We start from the raw sequence: 16133 nt of genomic DNA, 5'->3' as shown, positions 1-16133 counted from the left end.
ATAGTTAGCAGGAAGGCGGGCTGACCGGGGGCATGGCAACACAGCTCTGCTACCTGCTATACAATGTAAAAAAAGCAGGCACTCTACAGTGTGGGGTGGCACTATGACAATGTGATCTAGTGAAAATAGAGTCCCCCTTGCGCCCCCCCCCCACTTGTACTCAGTTGTGGGGGGCACTGTATTTATTTTTGACCATCTTAGGTTACTGTGATATGTGACTCTCAAATTGTATTATAATTATTTTTTTTATTTCTTATTTCGTAAAATAAAAAAAACTTTATTCAAAACAAAAACTGCTTAAAACTTGAAAAATACAATTCCAAGTACAAAATCAAAACAAATAGCAGAATACAACTGTTGTACAACTGTCCATCCTTTCCATTCACATTCACCATAACAAGTTACTGCTTTGCTGCAGTGTGGTCACTACTGAATGTGAAGGATTTGGTCCTGATACTATATACTGGGCCAACTCGGTTCTCCTTCCCGCGCCACTTCCAGCAGTGTACTGAGGTGCAAGCTCACAGCAATGTCCTCCTGCTGGTAGGCTCTTAAGCTCATCTGCAGGTTCCTTAGGCTGTCTTGTAAAGAGGAGGTTTGAGAGCTTGAGAGTACAGCCGCGTCTGATAGAGGTTCTGGCATGGTAGGGGAGCAGATACCAGTGAACATAAATGACTGCGGCAGGGTGGGAACAACAGAACTTTCCAGAGACCTCTGTAGAGATGGGAGGGCAAGGTACAGAGGCAGGCTGAGAGATGCGTTCAGAGGTTCCTCATCAAGTAGATGCTGCAGTCTTTCATTGTACCTGGAAATCAACATTGAAGATTTATTTTAAATGCAATGACTGGTTTCATAAACATTATTAGCTGTAACTCCTGTACTGCTAGAGTAAGCCTATTTGGCGCTTGGATTTGGTTGATCATCCGAGGCTACTAACATTGAAAGTAAACTGCCCCGTCACATACCCCTTTCACATTGCACAAATAACCCTGGTTATTGTCGGGTCGACAGAGGTCCACCGTGAAAACATCAAAGTAAATAACCCAGATCGAACAACCCAGCATTTTAACCTGGGTTAAACCCAGATCGCAGTGTGTGTAATGGGTGATCCGGGTTTAGTGTGAAAAGGCCTGACCCTGGTTGGAACTGGGTTAAAAATCCAGAGTCTGGCCTGGGTTTCCAATGTAAAAGCAGGACGTGAGACACAGGACCAGGAACTCTGGGCCGGATTGATTTATAAGCAAACCCGATGGTTTGCATACAAATCTGATGTGGGTGATCTGCGCAAGGACAAATCATAGATAGATGTAGAACGAGTTCTGCAATCACGTTTGCAATGACCACCAGACATTTGCGGTTTGAAGAGGGGAGAGGACAAACTTCTCAAATCCGTGGGTTTTCTGGGAGTGTCAGGGCGGGGTCAATGCAGATATCCTAGCCCCCCTCTAAGGAGCAGCAGCGGCCAACCGGGTAACGCAGATGACCAATGGTCCTGTAGAGTGATCTGATGCTGTGCTCTTGGGCGCAGCGGCGGATCATACATGCAGGAGGCCTCTGTTTACTCCAAATGCCTCCTGCTGCATTAGCATGTGTTGGCAGTATATTAATTCTTTAGTGGATGCTTTGACTGGAGATCAGGTCTCATCCAGCCTTACCTTTCATTTTCCTTTTTCTCAGCTAACACTGTGCGGCTGAGCTGTGATAAGAGGGGCTTCAGGTGAGACAGCTCGGCGTGTTCCTGTGCATGTTCTTCTCTAGTTACACACGGAGAGCACAGACTATGAAACACTGGCAAACGGAGCTTTTTCCTGCACGGAGAGCTGCAGTGGGAGGGGCGAGAGAATAGAACAGATAAGTAGCAGCAAAGAAAATACATAATATAATACTATAACATTACTTTGTATGTCTTAAGTCCCCCATACATTACTGCGACTTCTCTGATATATCGCATGCGGCCCTTCTGCATGAGATAACACATGCGATCCCATCCAAGGCTCTGTCCCAGATAGATCCTAAGTACAGAACTAGCGATGTAGTGCCTCCGATTCGATGTGCACTGGGCCACGCATCGGAGCTTAAACACATCCGATTGGCTAGTTTTCACTTGATTTATTGGCCCGTTGCATCGAAATCAGATGAAATCTTGCAAAATCAGACAAGTGTATGGCCGGCTTTAGTCATTATTAGTAATAAACTACAAATACTGATAATCACAACAAAAACAAATATTTATATAGCGCTCTCACTATTCAACGAGTGTAACAGATAGGGTGATCACCACCCTAGAGAAACCATGAACACAACTAAGAGGTTTAGCCTTGTATGGAGAGAATGCTAAGGGTGTGGCAGCCATTTTGGGTCATCAATTGCAGGATTTTTCATCCTACCCAAGAAGAGGATCCAGGTGAGGCAGCCATTTCAGGCAACTACACTGGGCAGAATAGTTAATGCATGGAACTTATGACACCTAATGGGAGAGGTACAATACTTGGCAAGATCCTTGCAAGTACGTCAGAACCATGTTTCATTGTGCACAGAGCACCAGGCGAGGCAGCCATGTTGGACGCAATACATTGGGTACAACGTGTGAATAAGCATTACGTGGAAATAGGACACACAAGGAAAAGATGTGAACAGGATATCACCTGCATGAATAATTCCATGGGTTGCTCAGTCTACTTGTGGATACTAAACTCCTTAATATTGCCTTAACTGGACCCCTCATAGCCGGTAAGGATCCTTTGTAAGAAACAAAGTACTGCTTTCATGTAGAATACTGGAACATAAAAGAAATGGGTACTTATGTAATATCTGGGCTCCCGTTTTTCTTATGAGACCGCGTCCGCTCGCCGCGCTTCGGGCACGGTGGCTCGCTGCGCTTGCCACACTATATAAAATCAACTCCATGCGTAGTTGGATAGTAGGGGTATGAAAAAATGGGGTGCATTTAACATGGGAGCCCAGATAATACATAAGTACCAAGAAATGTTCCATAAGCTGGGAGGCACCAAATGCACCAAAGGAAATCTGCAGCTCTGCGTGTCATTTAAACGCTGCCCGCACATATACATCCATTCGCAGGCTTGTGTGCAGGGACAAAATCATTCAACGGTCGCTGATCATCGAATGATTTTGCAAGCGCTTGCAGACATCAAGTGCACTGTACAGGATGCGGGCGGGCAGCTGACTTCCATGGACACATAAGCATGGGAACGCTTGGCATTTTCATGGGCATGTCCCTTTGCCGCTGCCCCACGCCCTGCTAGGTGCGAATGGGATGGCAAACAGTCTGTCACTGTGCTGATTAGTATAAAAAAAAAAATAATCAAAAAAAAAATCAGTGGAGTGCTGCACCCCACACCTAGATATACCCATGTTTTTGCAAATATATGTATCAAACATGTCTGTCTCACAACTACCATGTGGTTTTTAAATCTGGTTACGGATATCATTCAGTGTGCTGGGGGAAACATTTTGTTTCTTTTCGCTCACCATTGGCCAGCTGCCTGACCAATGGGGTACTGCAAGCTGGCCGTCGAAGTTCCTACAAAGAGGCCAGGTAATAGAACCCATCTAAATTTTTGAAAATGGGGAACTTTATTGCGCCCAAAATGCTGAAGATTGTCAATCAAGCAAAGTCTGCAGGTGTTCTGCAGAAAACACTGGGCCCATATAGAACACGCTCAGTACCAGTCCTGCCTATGGACCCAAAACCGAACACCGGTACTTTGTGGCATGTATTGCAAAACCGGTGGGGCCTGATTCTGGCCTATGGTGTTTTAGGTACTGTGTTGTCATAAAATGGTTATAAAGTGGCAGATTAAGGAAAATAATGCATCAATGTTTCTCGTATTGGCACTGTGTTTTGCCTATTTAACCTGGAATGTGTACTTTTTTTTCTTCTTAGTTTTTCATTGTTAGTTCACTTCTAGCATCATAAAGGGCTGATTTAGCAGCAGGTTGCAGTGTTGCTCAAATAGAAAATACTTTCCCATGCCGGGGGCCGCCCAGCACAGAACAAGGCCGCCCAAGCAAGCAAAGGACCACACTGCACTTGCAATCTAATTGCGAATGCAGCTATTAGGGTTGGCACCTGGCCTTTGTGCAGGCACTGATGCAATTTTTTGCTGGGTCTGGACACGTCTGCGTTGTCTGGATAGCGCCCCCTAAACGCATCACTGTCATTCAAACTGCGATTGCATCCTTCCAGAATGCGACAGCTCCTTGACACTTCGCATGTGCAGAAGTATGAAAAGAATCTGTTTTGCAATGTCTATTGAATCGGGCTTAGCATTATTGTTCTGAGGTAGCTCGGTAGCAGTGCCGTGGAGTGGTACATGGGCTATTTGGTGTGATCTGATGTTTGGTGTATGTGGGCACATATGTAATAGGTGAAATCATCACCTGTGGTCGGCATACAGAGAATCCGTATCGGTGCGGAGGCTAGCTGCCCGCCATGATTCTGGCTGCGAGAAGTTTTTCAAATCCTCCTTGAAGAAATATACATAAAGATCTCCATGGAAACCTGTGGAACAAGACGTGTTCTTTATCGGTGAAAGAAATAAGAGATCATAAAGCAACAAAATGTTTATAATATCCAAACTGTAGACCAGGCATGTCCAAACTGTGGCCCTCCAGTTGTTGTGAGACTACAAGTCCCATCATGCCTTGCCATATTTTTAGCATTCCCGAATAGTAAAATTGTAGCAAGGCATGATGGGACTTGTAGTTTCACAACAGCTGGAAGGCCATAGTTTGGATATGCCTGCCAGTGTAGGCTGTAGTATTAGCAAAACAGTATATGGAACAAATGACTTCATGCTAGACAAAGGCTACAAAGACCGATGCTCCCACAGTTGTGAGTAACGCAGAGTTCACGTCTTTGTTCATATTTATTTTTACATATATTACGAATATAAGATCTTGGATTTTTTTTATTACACAAAAGGAGACTTATGGGCCTTATTCATACATTTTCTCTAGCGAACAGGTAAACGCCGCCCGGCCAAATGGGGATTTGTACGCAAATGAATCCCCTCAAATGCTGCCGAATGGGAGAGAAACCATTCGATGGTTGCTGACCATCGGATGATTTTTCTCCCCTTTTGGTAAAAAAAAAAGGCAGTCTAGTCTGACTTTTATTCCACCGTCATCCGCTGAATTCGGGACGGCGCTGACATCATGTGACACCAGCCCCCTGCCCTGAGCATGTATAGCTATTCCTGCATCATCAGGGGAAAGCCCAATGTTTTTATAGTGACGAAAAACACTGGACGTTTCCCTGCTACCGCCATGTGTGCAACCCCCCCCCCCCCCCCCCCTCCTTTCCCGGAGCGAAGGGCTCGGTGAGTGTGAAACATCGGGGACGGGGATGAATTCGGATCCAAATGAATGGGTCTGAATCGGGCCCCTTCATGCAGGGTACATTTGGCGAGTACCTTTGGCATCTGCAGGAGGTTCCCAGTCTCGCAGTTTGTGGTTTATACAAAGAGCAATCAAGTCATCCCAGGGAATATCTTGCACCGATGGCTCATAACCTCTGACCTCTCCCTTCTTAAGGCACCGTTCCCTTGTGCGCCATAGAAGACACTGCACTTCGGAGATGAGCAGAGGGAGAGCATGTGAGGACTGAGAGATCTGAGACACGTAGTCCATAATCATGGAGCAGACCGGTGTCCAAGGAGCTGTAAGGAAGTGAATATGGAATGGAAACGATAAATGATAAATAAACAACCAATCAGCAGCAAGACACCGATTTCACTACAGTAACAGTTGGCTGAACTAAAAGCGAATAAAAACTTCCGGTACTTGTTTCCTAGCACGCCACCCCCGATTTTCATCTTATGCCATCGTATCGATCACATCGCATGTGACCTGATCGCATGCGATGCGATCAGACCCGATTTTTAATTGTACAGGCACCCTGATGGGTGATTACTATGTTAAATGCACCCCCTATTGTTAACGCCACCCCCACTATCAACGCCAACCCGCGTCCTCCGACCTTTTCATACCCCCACTATCCACGGCGGCGTGGAGTTGATCTTATATAGTGTGGCGAGGGGACGCGGATTACTTCACATGTATTCTGCGTCCCCTCGCCGGGCTCGGTGGCTCGCCACACTATATAAAATCAACTCCACGCCGACGTGGATAGTGGGGGTATGAAAAGGTCGGAGGACGCGTATCGCTGCGCTCGCCATGCTTCGTGTTGGCGTTCATAGTGGGGGTGGCATTAACAATGGGGGGCATTTAACATAGTAATCACCCATCAGGGTGGCTGTACAATTAAAAATCGGGTCTGATCGCATCACATGCCATTGTAATGGCATGCGATGCAACGTGATATTAAAATTGTACTGTGCGGGTCTTTAAGACCCGGAAATCAGGTCCCATCGCATACCTTAATTAGTGGTATGCGATGGCATACGATGGGCGCCGTGCTAGGAAACAAGTACCAAACTTCCTGTCCCACTCTACAGCTACAGTAACATCGATCATATCTTCCCCAACTTAGTGACCTTGATCTTAAAATGTAATTGCTCACCTTCTGGCGGAGGCTTGTCCATTTGTGGAACCTGGAAGGAGAGTATGGACTTCCTCAGTGATGCAAGATGTTCAGGGCTATTCCAGTCAGTAGGTGGCAGTAACGAGCTGCCGGTAGTTGATGCAAATTCTGTTACAGGCCAGGACAATTCACAAAGTTGCTTTGAGGAAACGGCCTCTGCCAGAAATGCAATAACATTGTTGTACAAATCAATGATGGGAGTGGGGTCCTGTGAGGGAAGCCCGGACTCCCTGCGCTCAGACTGATCGCGATGAAAGGGATCGCTGAACGCATTCCACACACCATCCTCTACGTACTGTTGGAAAGGGAGCGAGGCCACTTCCAACGGCGGAGAGCAATGGGACAGTAGGTACTGCACAGCAGAGGAGACCTATGAAGTAAAAAAGCAGAAAAAATATGCGTCGATAAATCGGGAAGACAATGCGATGTTGTTTATATCACTTTATAACATGTTTGCCTACTTCTGAACACTTGCAATGTGCACACACACCAACCAATCGTCCATCTGACATGATGTGAAGTCACAACTGGGCGGGCATTGTAATGTGCTCTGCAGGCTGGATACACAACCACCAGTACACACAGCCAGGTGTGCCCATGTATATATAGATATTTTGGGCATCGGCTGAGCCGTGGATGTTGTCCACAGACATGTTGGTGAGCACAGCCATAGACGGCCTTGTGATATATATCAGCCGCTCACTGTGCAACCCAAGTGTGAATACGCCCTGCAGCTGTGCGTTAGATCTACATGTTGATGACGACACACTGAGCCTCCTCAGAGCTTGTCTATGTGTTTAGTTTTTTACAGGAGAATCCATATAAGCGGCCATGAGAAACCTTATTAAAAAATACATATAGCCATAGGGCATTGTGCTTTATAACCCAAGGCAGGAATTGGCACTGATTACCCCATTGGTATGGGAACATACAGTTACATAATGTGGGTAAGGTGCAATCAGCAGGGCGGGATTATGCAATAGGCTGACTACGCTAAAATATAGGGGGCCCCACACAGATGGGGGCCCCATAGAGATAGGGGGCTCATCAATTATTTTTTTTTGCCGAGGCCCTGTCACCTGTTCCCTAGGGCTCCAATGGTTACAAGTTACACAGCGCAGTGGCCGGGCACACTCGTAGTCATCTGATCCATACTGTGGAGGGGTAGGGGTCATTAGGTCAACCGCGTCTAGGTCAGCACTCAATAAGGTCATCCACTACTGGTCAAAACTTCAATAGGTCGACACGGTTTAGGTCACCATGGTCAGAAGGTCGAACCAAGCAAAAGGTTGACATTACAAAGGTCGACACACGGTTTTCATGTCTATGTCGTCCTATGTCGACAAGGACACTGTAATAGTGTACGGCTGTGCTTGCCATGCTTCGGGCCCGGTGCCACGCTGCGCTCGGCACACTATTATATCCTCCCTCTATGACCACTGGGATCGTGAATGGTGCTTGTGTCGGCCTTTAGCATGTTGAGCTTTTTTCATGTGTTGACCTATTAAGAGGTGACATAGGCACTGTCAACCTAATGACCACATACCACTATACAGTCTGAAAGGAATTGGAGACAAATCGCAAGATAGTGAATACAGGAAAAGCCGTCTACATATTATAAAAACACAGTCACATGATGCCCCATTAAGGTCCAGCTTTTTGGGCACTACCCCAGCGTCACACCCGTGGGCCGAGTGTCCTGCATGAGAGGGTACGGTTTATTAGATGCCATGCACACTTAAACAGTGACCTGGGATGAGCTGAGGGCAGTACAGCATCATGGGCAGTGCTGGTCACATCTCCAGAGTGATGTCAGTGGGTGTTTGATGAGAGGCCACGCCCCCTTCCTAGGACACGCCCTTTCTAGGACACCACGCCCATTTTGCCGATGTAAGCAGAGAGTCCCGACTCCACACTCTCTTATGTTGGGAGTTATGCTCATACACCACCTGCCATAATGCACAAGAACCTGAAGCAATTCCCATGCAGTTCACGTTTTCCCTGATGCCTTACTAAACAGGCATCATTGTGCGAGACTTACCATGTCAGACCCTTTTAAGTTATTCACAGCATCGGGTATTGGGACCACGATATAATCAGATATGAGACCACATGAGACGAGTTCCGGAAGATCAAGTTCTGAGGAAAAAAACACATGGACAATGTAAACTGTCAAGAACATATACAAGAACATATCAGTGGCTGTACTACTGAAGAGTTCCCTCTAATGGGACATCATCGCATTGCATCGCATCAAGTGGTGCACAGTGCAGCACCCGATGTCGCATGCCATCTGCGATGGACATTGGGTGCTGGAAGAGGGGTGGCGTGACGGCTGTGTAGCTGGGACCGGAGCTGAGGAGCTTTCCGGTGGCGGGACTCAGCAGCAGATGACTTTAAAACACTGGACGGCCCTCTGATTGGCTGAGGCCACTCAGAGAGAGCTCTCTCAGTCAATCAGCAGCCTCACATTCAGACGGCCACTGATTGGCTGATTGCATGCGATTGCTCATGCAATTCCATAAATATTATGTGCAGCACATGATATCTATTGATGCGACATCTGACGGCGTGGCTGCGCATCGCGTCGAATGTCCCCTTAAAAATGCATGCAATCATTCGATTTATCGGCCAGATGTGGCCGAAATTGAATGATTGCATGCAATATCTCACATATGTATGGGCAGCATTACATACATACAATGGGGCTGCTAGGTTGCAGATGGCTGCTAGATTACAGATTACAGTCCTAGGTTGGCACTATAATTCCCACTGACCTTCTTCCACCTCTCTCTGCGAGCCTGGGAGAGATCCTGGTACCAGGACAGCAAGGCTTGGTGGTGGCTTGAAGGGCTTGGCTTGGAGCAGCTGCTTCAGCTGAAGTTTTGCAGAGAGCCAGTATACATCAGTGTCATGTGACCGAGGTGGTAAGAGGAGGAGAACCCCACTGGTTCCCAATAATTCCTTCTTGAACTCGGCCTGCTCCAGCTCCGAGTCGGTGAGCGGGCCATGAACCACCTGCCACAGATAAAAGCTATGATGTCCAGTACATTGCAGCTAACAAAATCATCCAATATAAAGACTGTCATTTAAAACAACATATGTTAATTTGCTTGCAGAGCTTACACTCCATTATTTGCTTTCTCTTCCGAATGATCCTTTTACCACTTCCCAGTACTTTCCTGTCAATTTGAACAAAGTGAGATAATACACTCCCATTATTATAGCGAAGCATGTCCTAGGAGTAATGTGTTTGACCGGCTTGTAGGATAGAGCGTCATTACCGACATTGGCCAGATCTGTAAATAGGACTCGGTGCTGGCAAGGAATTGGTAGACCACGCCCTAATTTTTGGATGCAGAATTTTGTTGGAGTTCGAATAGCGCAATTAATTGAGAGGGTGCAGCCTGCTAAAACTGAGAGAAGGTACACCACCTCCTAATAGTACTAAAAAAACAACAAGACCAGTTTGTAGCCTGGCGCAACACTCTCAAAAAGATGTGATGATAAACACCATTTAAAACAACAGGGGTTTATTTGGAGAAGTTTTTTCAATAAAAAAACAGATAAAAAACACATTAAACATACAGACAGGGATATACTTGGGACATCAATGGGGATCACAAATTTTCATATGTTCAGGGTTTTGAATGCATTAAGTCATCTCACCATAAATCGGTGCTGCAGTGGGCTATACTTCAATTGAAGTTTCTGCGGCACCACCGCAGAAGGCTTGATTTTGGATGAGTCCCCAAACATAAAGTGCAAAGTGCCAGAAGGTGCGGTCCCAGTAAAGTGTCTCCAGCTTGAAAAAGGAGACCTGCGTGTCTCCGAAACGCGTTGCTGACCATTTCAAGGACACACTTTGATTGATCCAAACCGTGCTATCCTGAACCTGATGCACTGACACCTGGACACTTGGACACTTTACTGGGACCGCACCTTCTGGCACTTTGCACTTTATGTTTGGGGACTCATCCAAAATCAAGCCTTCTGCGGTGGTGCCGCAGAAACTTCAATTGAAGTATAGCCCACCGCAGCACCGATTTATGGTGAGATGACTTAATGCATTCAAAACCCTGAACATATGAAAATTTGCGATCCCCATTGATGTCCCAAGTATATCCCTGTCTGTATGTTTAATGTGTTTTTTATCTGTTTTTTATTGAAAAAACTTCTCCAAATAAACCCCTGTTGTTTTAACCCCTTCCCGACACAGCCTGTTTTTGCCTTCCTGACAGAGGCCTTTTTTTCAAATCTGACAGGTATCACTTAAGTGGGGATAACTTTTTTTTGCTTTTACTTATCCCAGTGATTTTGAGATTGTTTTCCCGTGACACATTGTACTTTAAATTAGTGGTAAATTTTGGTCGATACAGTTTTTTTTTTTTTGTGAAAAATACCAAAATGTCGTAAAAAAATGGAACATTTTGCTATTTGCAAAATGTAAAATTTTCTGCTTGTGAGACAAATAATCATACCACTCAAAATAGTTAATAACTAACATAAACCATATCTAAACTTTATTATTACGTCATTATTTCAACCTCCTTTAATTTTTTTGGACACTAGGGGGCAGCAGAGTCTAAATTTTACACATCACACAGTTTAACGCTGCTTTTGGCTGTTCACGTATGAACAGCCAATCGCAGCGATCGCCCATGACGGGGGGCATCGCTGCCCCCCCTGGGCAATGAGGGAGGATGTCTGCTGTCAGGGACAGCAGACATCGTCCCTCTGTCACCGCGTCTGTAGACGCGGTGACAATTCAAAGGCATGACGTACATTTATGCCATGTGTCGGGAAGTACATCCCGACCATGACGTAAATGTACGTCAAATGTCGGGAAGGGGTTAAATGGTGTTTATCATCACATCTTTTTGAGAGTGTTGCGCCAGGCTACAAACTGGTCTTGTATTTTTTTTAGACCACTCCCTAAGTTTGATCATAGACACCTGTAGGTATCCTATGGCATCCTGGCTGCTGTGGAACTAACCATGCCGGCATGTAGTGACAGTTTTGCTCTTATTGTAAAACTGTAGCAGGGCATGCTGGTACGTGCAGTTCAACATCTGCTGGAGTGCCATACATTTCTTATCACTTATCTATCTAGCAAAAGCATGTCTATGTACTCGGCAAACATCTGATTTCCATTAACTTCCTTCTGAGCAAGTCTCAGAACCAAGTGCTGGGTGCAGCTGACGAGCCAACCCAATTACCTCTAAGCTGTGCCAGTACTGCACTCGATGGTGCAGGGATTCCCCCATAGGCCTGTGACTTGCTCAGGTACACTGATACGGTGTCCATGTCAACTTACATTAAAAATTCTGGAACCCAAAAAAGTGAAAAAACCTCATGTCAACTTTTTGACTTCCCATTGTCTACCTTTAGTGGTCGATGTTCATAGTGTTGACCCTATGACCCATAGCCGCCGATAATGTGTCAAAGATAAAGAGCGGAATAGATCAGTCAGAATTGGCCGATGGCTGCCATGACAGAGTGCCCAACTCCAGAGGGCACTTCAGAAACACACCTATACCCACCTGGCTGCAGGCTTAAACATTTAGGGTCAGATGTATCAAGCTTCAAAAAATGATAAAGTGGAGAGTGATAAACAGCCAGCCAATCAGCTCTTACAGATGGAGCGTGCTCAATCTTTGCAGGGGCCGGCGAAACTATCACCAGCCCCCGCCAGGGACCACGTGCGCACGAGACGCTCGCGCACCCCGTGGCGACGGAGCTCACCGGCGCTAGAGCCGGTCCCCACCACCGCCCGACCCCCCCCCCCCCCTAACCCTGCCCGTCTCCCTGAAGCGGAGATGGGCAGGGACCTGCTGCCCAGCCGCAGTGAGACGCACGCGATGCACAGTTTAATGGAGTCCCTCACCGCCGGCGATTGCCAGAGGGGACGTTCTAGCGGGCACCGGGCAAAGACAAGAGGGGCTCCATCTGAACCTGTCATTTTTCAAACCCAGCCTGTAACATGACAGGTAGGAGCTGATTGGCTGTTTATCCCTCTCCATTTTATCACTTTTTGAAGCTTGGACCTTAGAGACAAATTTAGAAATGTATGTATCCATTTATTAATAAAAGAAAAATGGCTCTGAAAACCCCGGACTACGGGCAACCTCACCTTAACACACACATTGACCCGCACAGGGTTTCCTTGTTGGGACTCGAAGGAACTGTACTGTGTCAGTGTTTGAACTGACTGATTCTGATCATCTGAAGGCTGAAAATCTGCCCAGGAAAACTTTGCTTTTAACCAGTCCGAGAGAACACTGTAGCGGAGAATAGAACAACACAAAAAATTATATTAAAACTGTGACAATTCAGTTACATATATATATAGTTTACCTGGCACATGCAAAGGTTGATCGTTATCAAACCATCTGAGGATGACAAGAGGAAGTATTGCCCACTGCAACCAATCAAATTGTACAGATGTGTCCTTAAACACGTTTCCCTTTGGCTGCACGTTTTGCATCTTAGTGGGGTATTCAATAAGGGATTCCGACTGTCGGAACGTCCTGACAGTCACAATCCCAGGCCATTTGTGCCTGACCCGACAGTAACTCAACAGTCGGAATTCAATGTTCCGACTGTCGCAAAGTCTGTGGATCAACGAAGAGGGACGTAGATTGACGATAAACGTCCGTGAATTCGACAATCCGCGGCCATTTCTGACAAAACCGATCCAACTTTTAAAAAGTCAGATCTGACAGCCTACAATGCTGTCGGTAACGACAGCATTTAATGGGCGAGTGCTGATATTCCCACTGTCAGGAGATATAGGCATAGATTGAATACCCCACTACGTTCACACACAGTGTACTAGGTATTTAGGATAATTTTGTCTGGTCACAAAGGAACTGGTATATAGTCAATGATTAAATATAACGGTGCAATGAGTGGTTCACTCCTATTGGGCCTTTGGCCTATTTAACCTGGATGTTTTTTTGCCTTAATTGTGCTTTCCCCTAAATTTCCTTGCTGTTAAATCTGCCTCTTAGCGCATCTTCCCCTGTGTACTAAGAGGTAAATTTAACAGCAAGTGATATTCTTGCTACCACTTGTTACTAATGGTGCTCAACCAATCCGCTCTGGTCATGCGTTTGTAAAAATGCCAGTTAAGTTGGGTATATACTTGTTTGAATTCTCCCCTTGGAGACGTCGCATGCAATCTCCCCTTGTTATATCTTATGCGGTCCTTTCACATGTGATCCTAGCCTGCACAGATGCGTTCCAATAGAACGCTTCCGCAGCTCTGGTGCGATGTGTATGGGACTGCGCATCGCATCTGCTGTCAATAACATGCGATTTGGAAGTTTTTCATATGATTTATTGCAGCAATCACTTGAAAAGATCCCAATTGCATGTGAATCACCTTTAGGAACAGATTGGTTGGAGCACCATTTGAGATTAGTAACGGGTGATAACAAGAATATCACTCGCTGTTAAATCTTCCCATAAGTACTTCGTATGAGTGTTTTGCGTGCTAATTGAGACTATTTGGCACAATTTGAAGATAGGTATATAAACACATCTGTAGCAGCAATCTATCTAATACTTTCTCAGAAGAACAGACGCCCATATCCTCCTAGGCAAGACCAGAGGTTGCAGACAAAAAGAGCTACAGTCTTACAGAGGTTGCATCAAGTGTTCTTCAGACCCTTCAAGCAACCCATGGGAGCAGTGGTCCCCAGGTTGGAAGGATAGCTATAACCTGATTGCTGGTTAATGGCAACATCCCCACTTATTTTCTTTACAAGGTCCAATAGATCTCCCACAACTCACCTGTTGGGGTCACTAGGCTCGGTCATTTCAGGCAGAGCGAGGACAACTTTCCAGAAGATGCACTGCTTCCATGGGGAGAGATTCTGCGCAATCAGAGATGGCAACTCTAATGGCTTCCACGCAGCTTCACTGTATTCCAAGAACAGGTAGATTTTAATTGTAAGACTACATGGACAGAATATATATATAAACAAACAAAGGAGTGTACAAACCAGAGTGACTCCTGGAGAAGTGTCTGAGCCCTCATTTGTTGGAAGTTCTGCTCCCTGAGCTGTAGACATCTGGAGGGGAAAAGGAAATGTGGTAGTTACTAGAGGTTAGCAAACAATGACTTTGGGCAATTACTAGGGTATGTTCCCCTAGTGCTACAAAAGCAGCTGTCAATAAAGGCTATAAAAAGCCTAGTTGGGTGTGGCTCACAAGCCAGCCCCTGAATAGAGGTTCCCCCCTGTATCTGGAAGGGTGTACACAATACAGCGTGAACGTTGCCTGTCTTTTTAAAAAAAGTTGTAGTTGCCAAAAATGCATCTTAATCGCAACTGAGATGCACAACTACGCCGATTAGATGTAGGACACTAGTATATTACATGTGACTGACTCTATATATGGAGCAGAACAGAAAAATGCAGCGGTTGCTACACTTTATGCACAGTTTCGGAGACTCAGGCGCACACACACACACATATATATATATATATATATATATATACACACACACACACACACACACACACACACACACACACACACATATATATCAAATTAATATATCAAATTAATCAGCTGTGTCTCCCCAATGTACTAGTTACAATAATAAAGTGTCTGGTGTGACTGCAGCAGGAGTGTACCAGGACACATCTGTAACAACAATGTAATGCTGCCCTGGAGTCCCTTGACACTGGTTTGCAAGCTTAAGGTGTTTTATTTACAATATGATCAAATTCATTCTGTTTGACTTGCTACATACACACATATTTGTGTAGGTCATTATTGCTGCCGATAGCAGAAGTCTAGGCTCACCTGGTTATGGAAACGCACAGTTTTCCAACATTGCCCAAGTCAACGATTCCCTTGGCCAGGTTCTGCATATCATGTACAGCACTGGGTGCCAAAGCCTTCAGCTTTCCATCCTGTCCCAATAAGCCAGGGGCAGCCGGAAACCCTCGCATCTGACGTCTTAGCTTCTTCCTTGCAGCCAAAACTTCCCGCCATCTGACAAAATATCACATTGGTACCAAGAGATTACAAGATGTATTACATTACATATCCCTGCACATAAGACTCTATGGGACAGTATGACAGACCTCTGAATGTACTTGCTGCAACACTGCATCTCAGAAAGTGTCTCCTTGGCTAGATCGCAGATCTCGTCATTCAAAGACTGAACCACAAAACGTTCACAGACATGCCTAGAGCATTGCCGAATGCGTTTTTCATGATCTTGCTGCACTGCTTGCCTAGAACACAAGTATACTGCATCAGACCAAAGCAAACAATTTCTATCATAAAGGCAAATTAAAAGACAAAAATATAAAACCAAACCTCTCCCCCTCGAAACATCATGACCGGAAAGGAGGAATGTAGAGAAAATGAAAGAAAGCACAAAATATTGAGTTCAGGAGGAGAATTTTTTTTCTCTCAAAAGATTGGAGGGCACAGACAGATATAGTCCCTCTTTAGGTAGTACAGGGTACTCGAATGTCTCCTTGGGGACCACAAAGCCTTTATGAAACTCTCATACAGGGACACAAACGTGCAATCCAATGCA

At 45.6% G+C, this 16133-nt stretch overlaps 1 protein-coding gene across 2 annotated transcripts in view; it reads right to left on the bottom strand.

The window, feature by feature from the left end:
* Positions 1 to 250: 250 nt before the first annotated feature.
* Positions 251 to 16133, bottom strand: part of MCM3AP (minichromosome maintenance complex component 3 associated protein) — a 44525-nt gene continuing 28642 nt past the window's right edge. For both annotated transcript variants that reach the window (XM_083184791.1, XM_083184790.1), the window contains 12 exons: positions 15670 to 15822; positions 15386 to 15577; positions 14578 to 14646; positions 14366 to 14494; positions 12702 to 12849; positions 9346 to 9586; positions 8610 to 8707; positions 6548 to 6938; positions 5439 to 5684; positions 4405 to 4525; positions 1656 to 1820; positions 251 to 805 (listed from right to left, as the gene is read on the bottom strand). In XM_083184791.1, the coding sequence (XP_083040917.1) occupies positions 457 to 805; positions 1656 to 1820; positions 4405 to 4525; positions 5439 to 5684; positions 6548 to 6938; positions 8610 to 8707; positions 9346 to 9586; positions 12702 to 12849; positions 14366 to 14494; positions 14578 to 14646; positions 15386 to 15577; positions 15670 to 15822 (2302 nt within the window). In that variant the 3' untranslated portion in view covers positions 251 to 456. The remainder of the gene's footprint in view (positions 806 to 1655; positions 1821 to 4404; positions 4526 to 5438; positions 5685 to 6547; positions 6939 to 8609; positions 8708 to 9345; positions 9587 to 12701; positions 12850 to 14365; positions 14495 to 14577; positions 14647 to 15385; positions 15578 to 15669; positions 15823 to 16133) is intronic.

The sequence above is a fragment of the Crinia signifera genome, chromosome 4 (assembly GCF_055691185.1).
Source record: "Crinia signifera chromosome 4, ASM5569118v1, whole genome shotgun sequence".
NCBI lineage: Eukaryota > Metazoa > Chordata > Amphibia > Anura > Myobatrachidae > Crinia > Crinia signifera.
The sequence above is the reverse complement of the archived record's forward strand: the minus strand, read 5'-3'. Positions and strand labels throughout refer to the sequence as shown.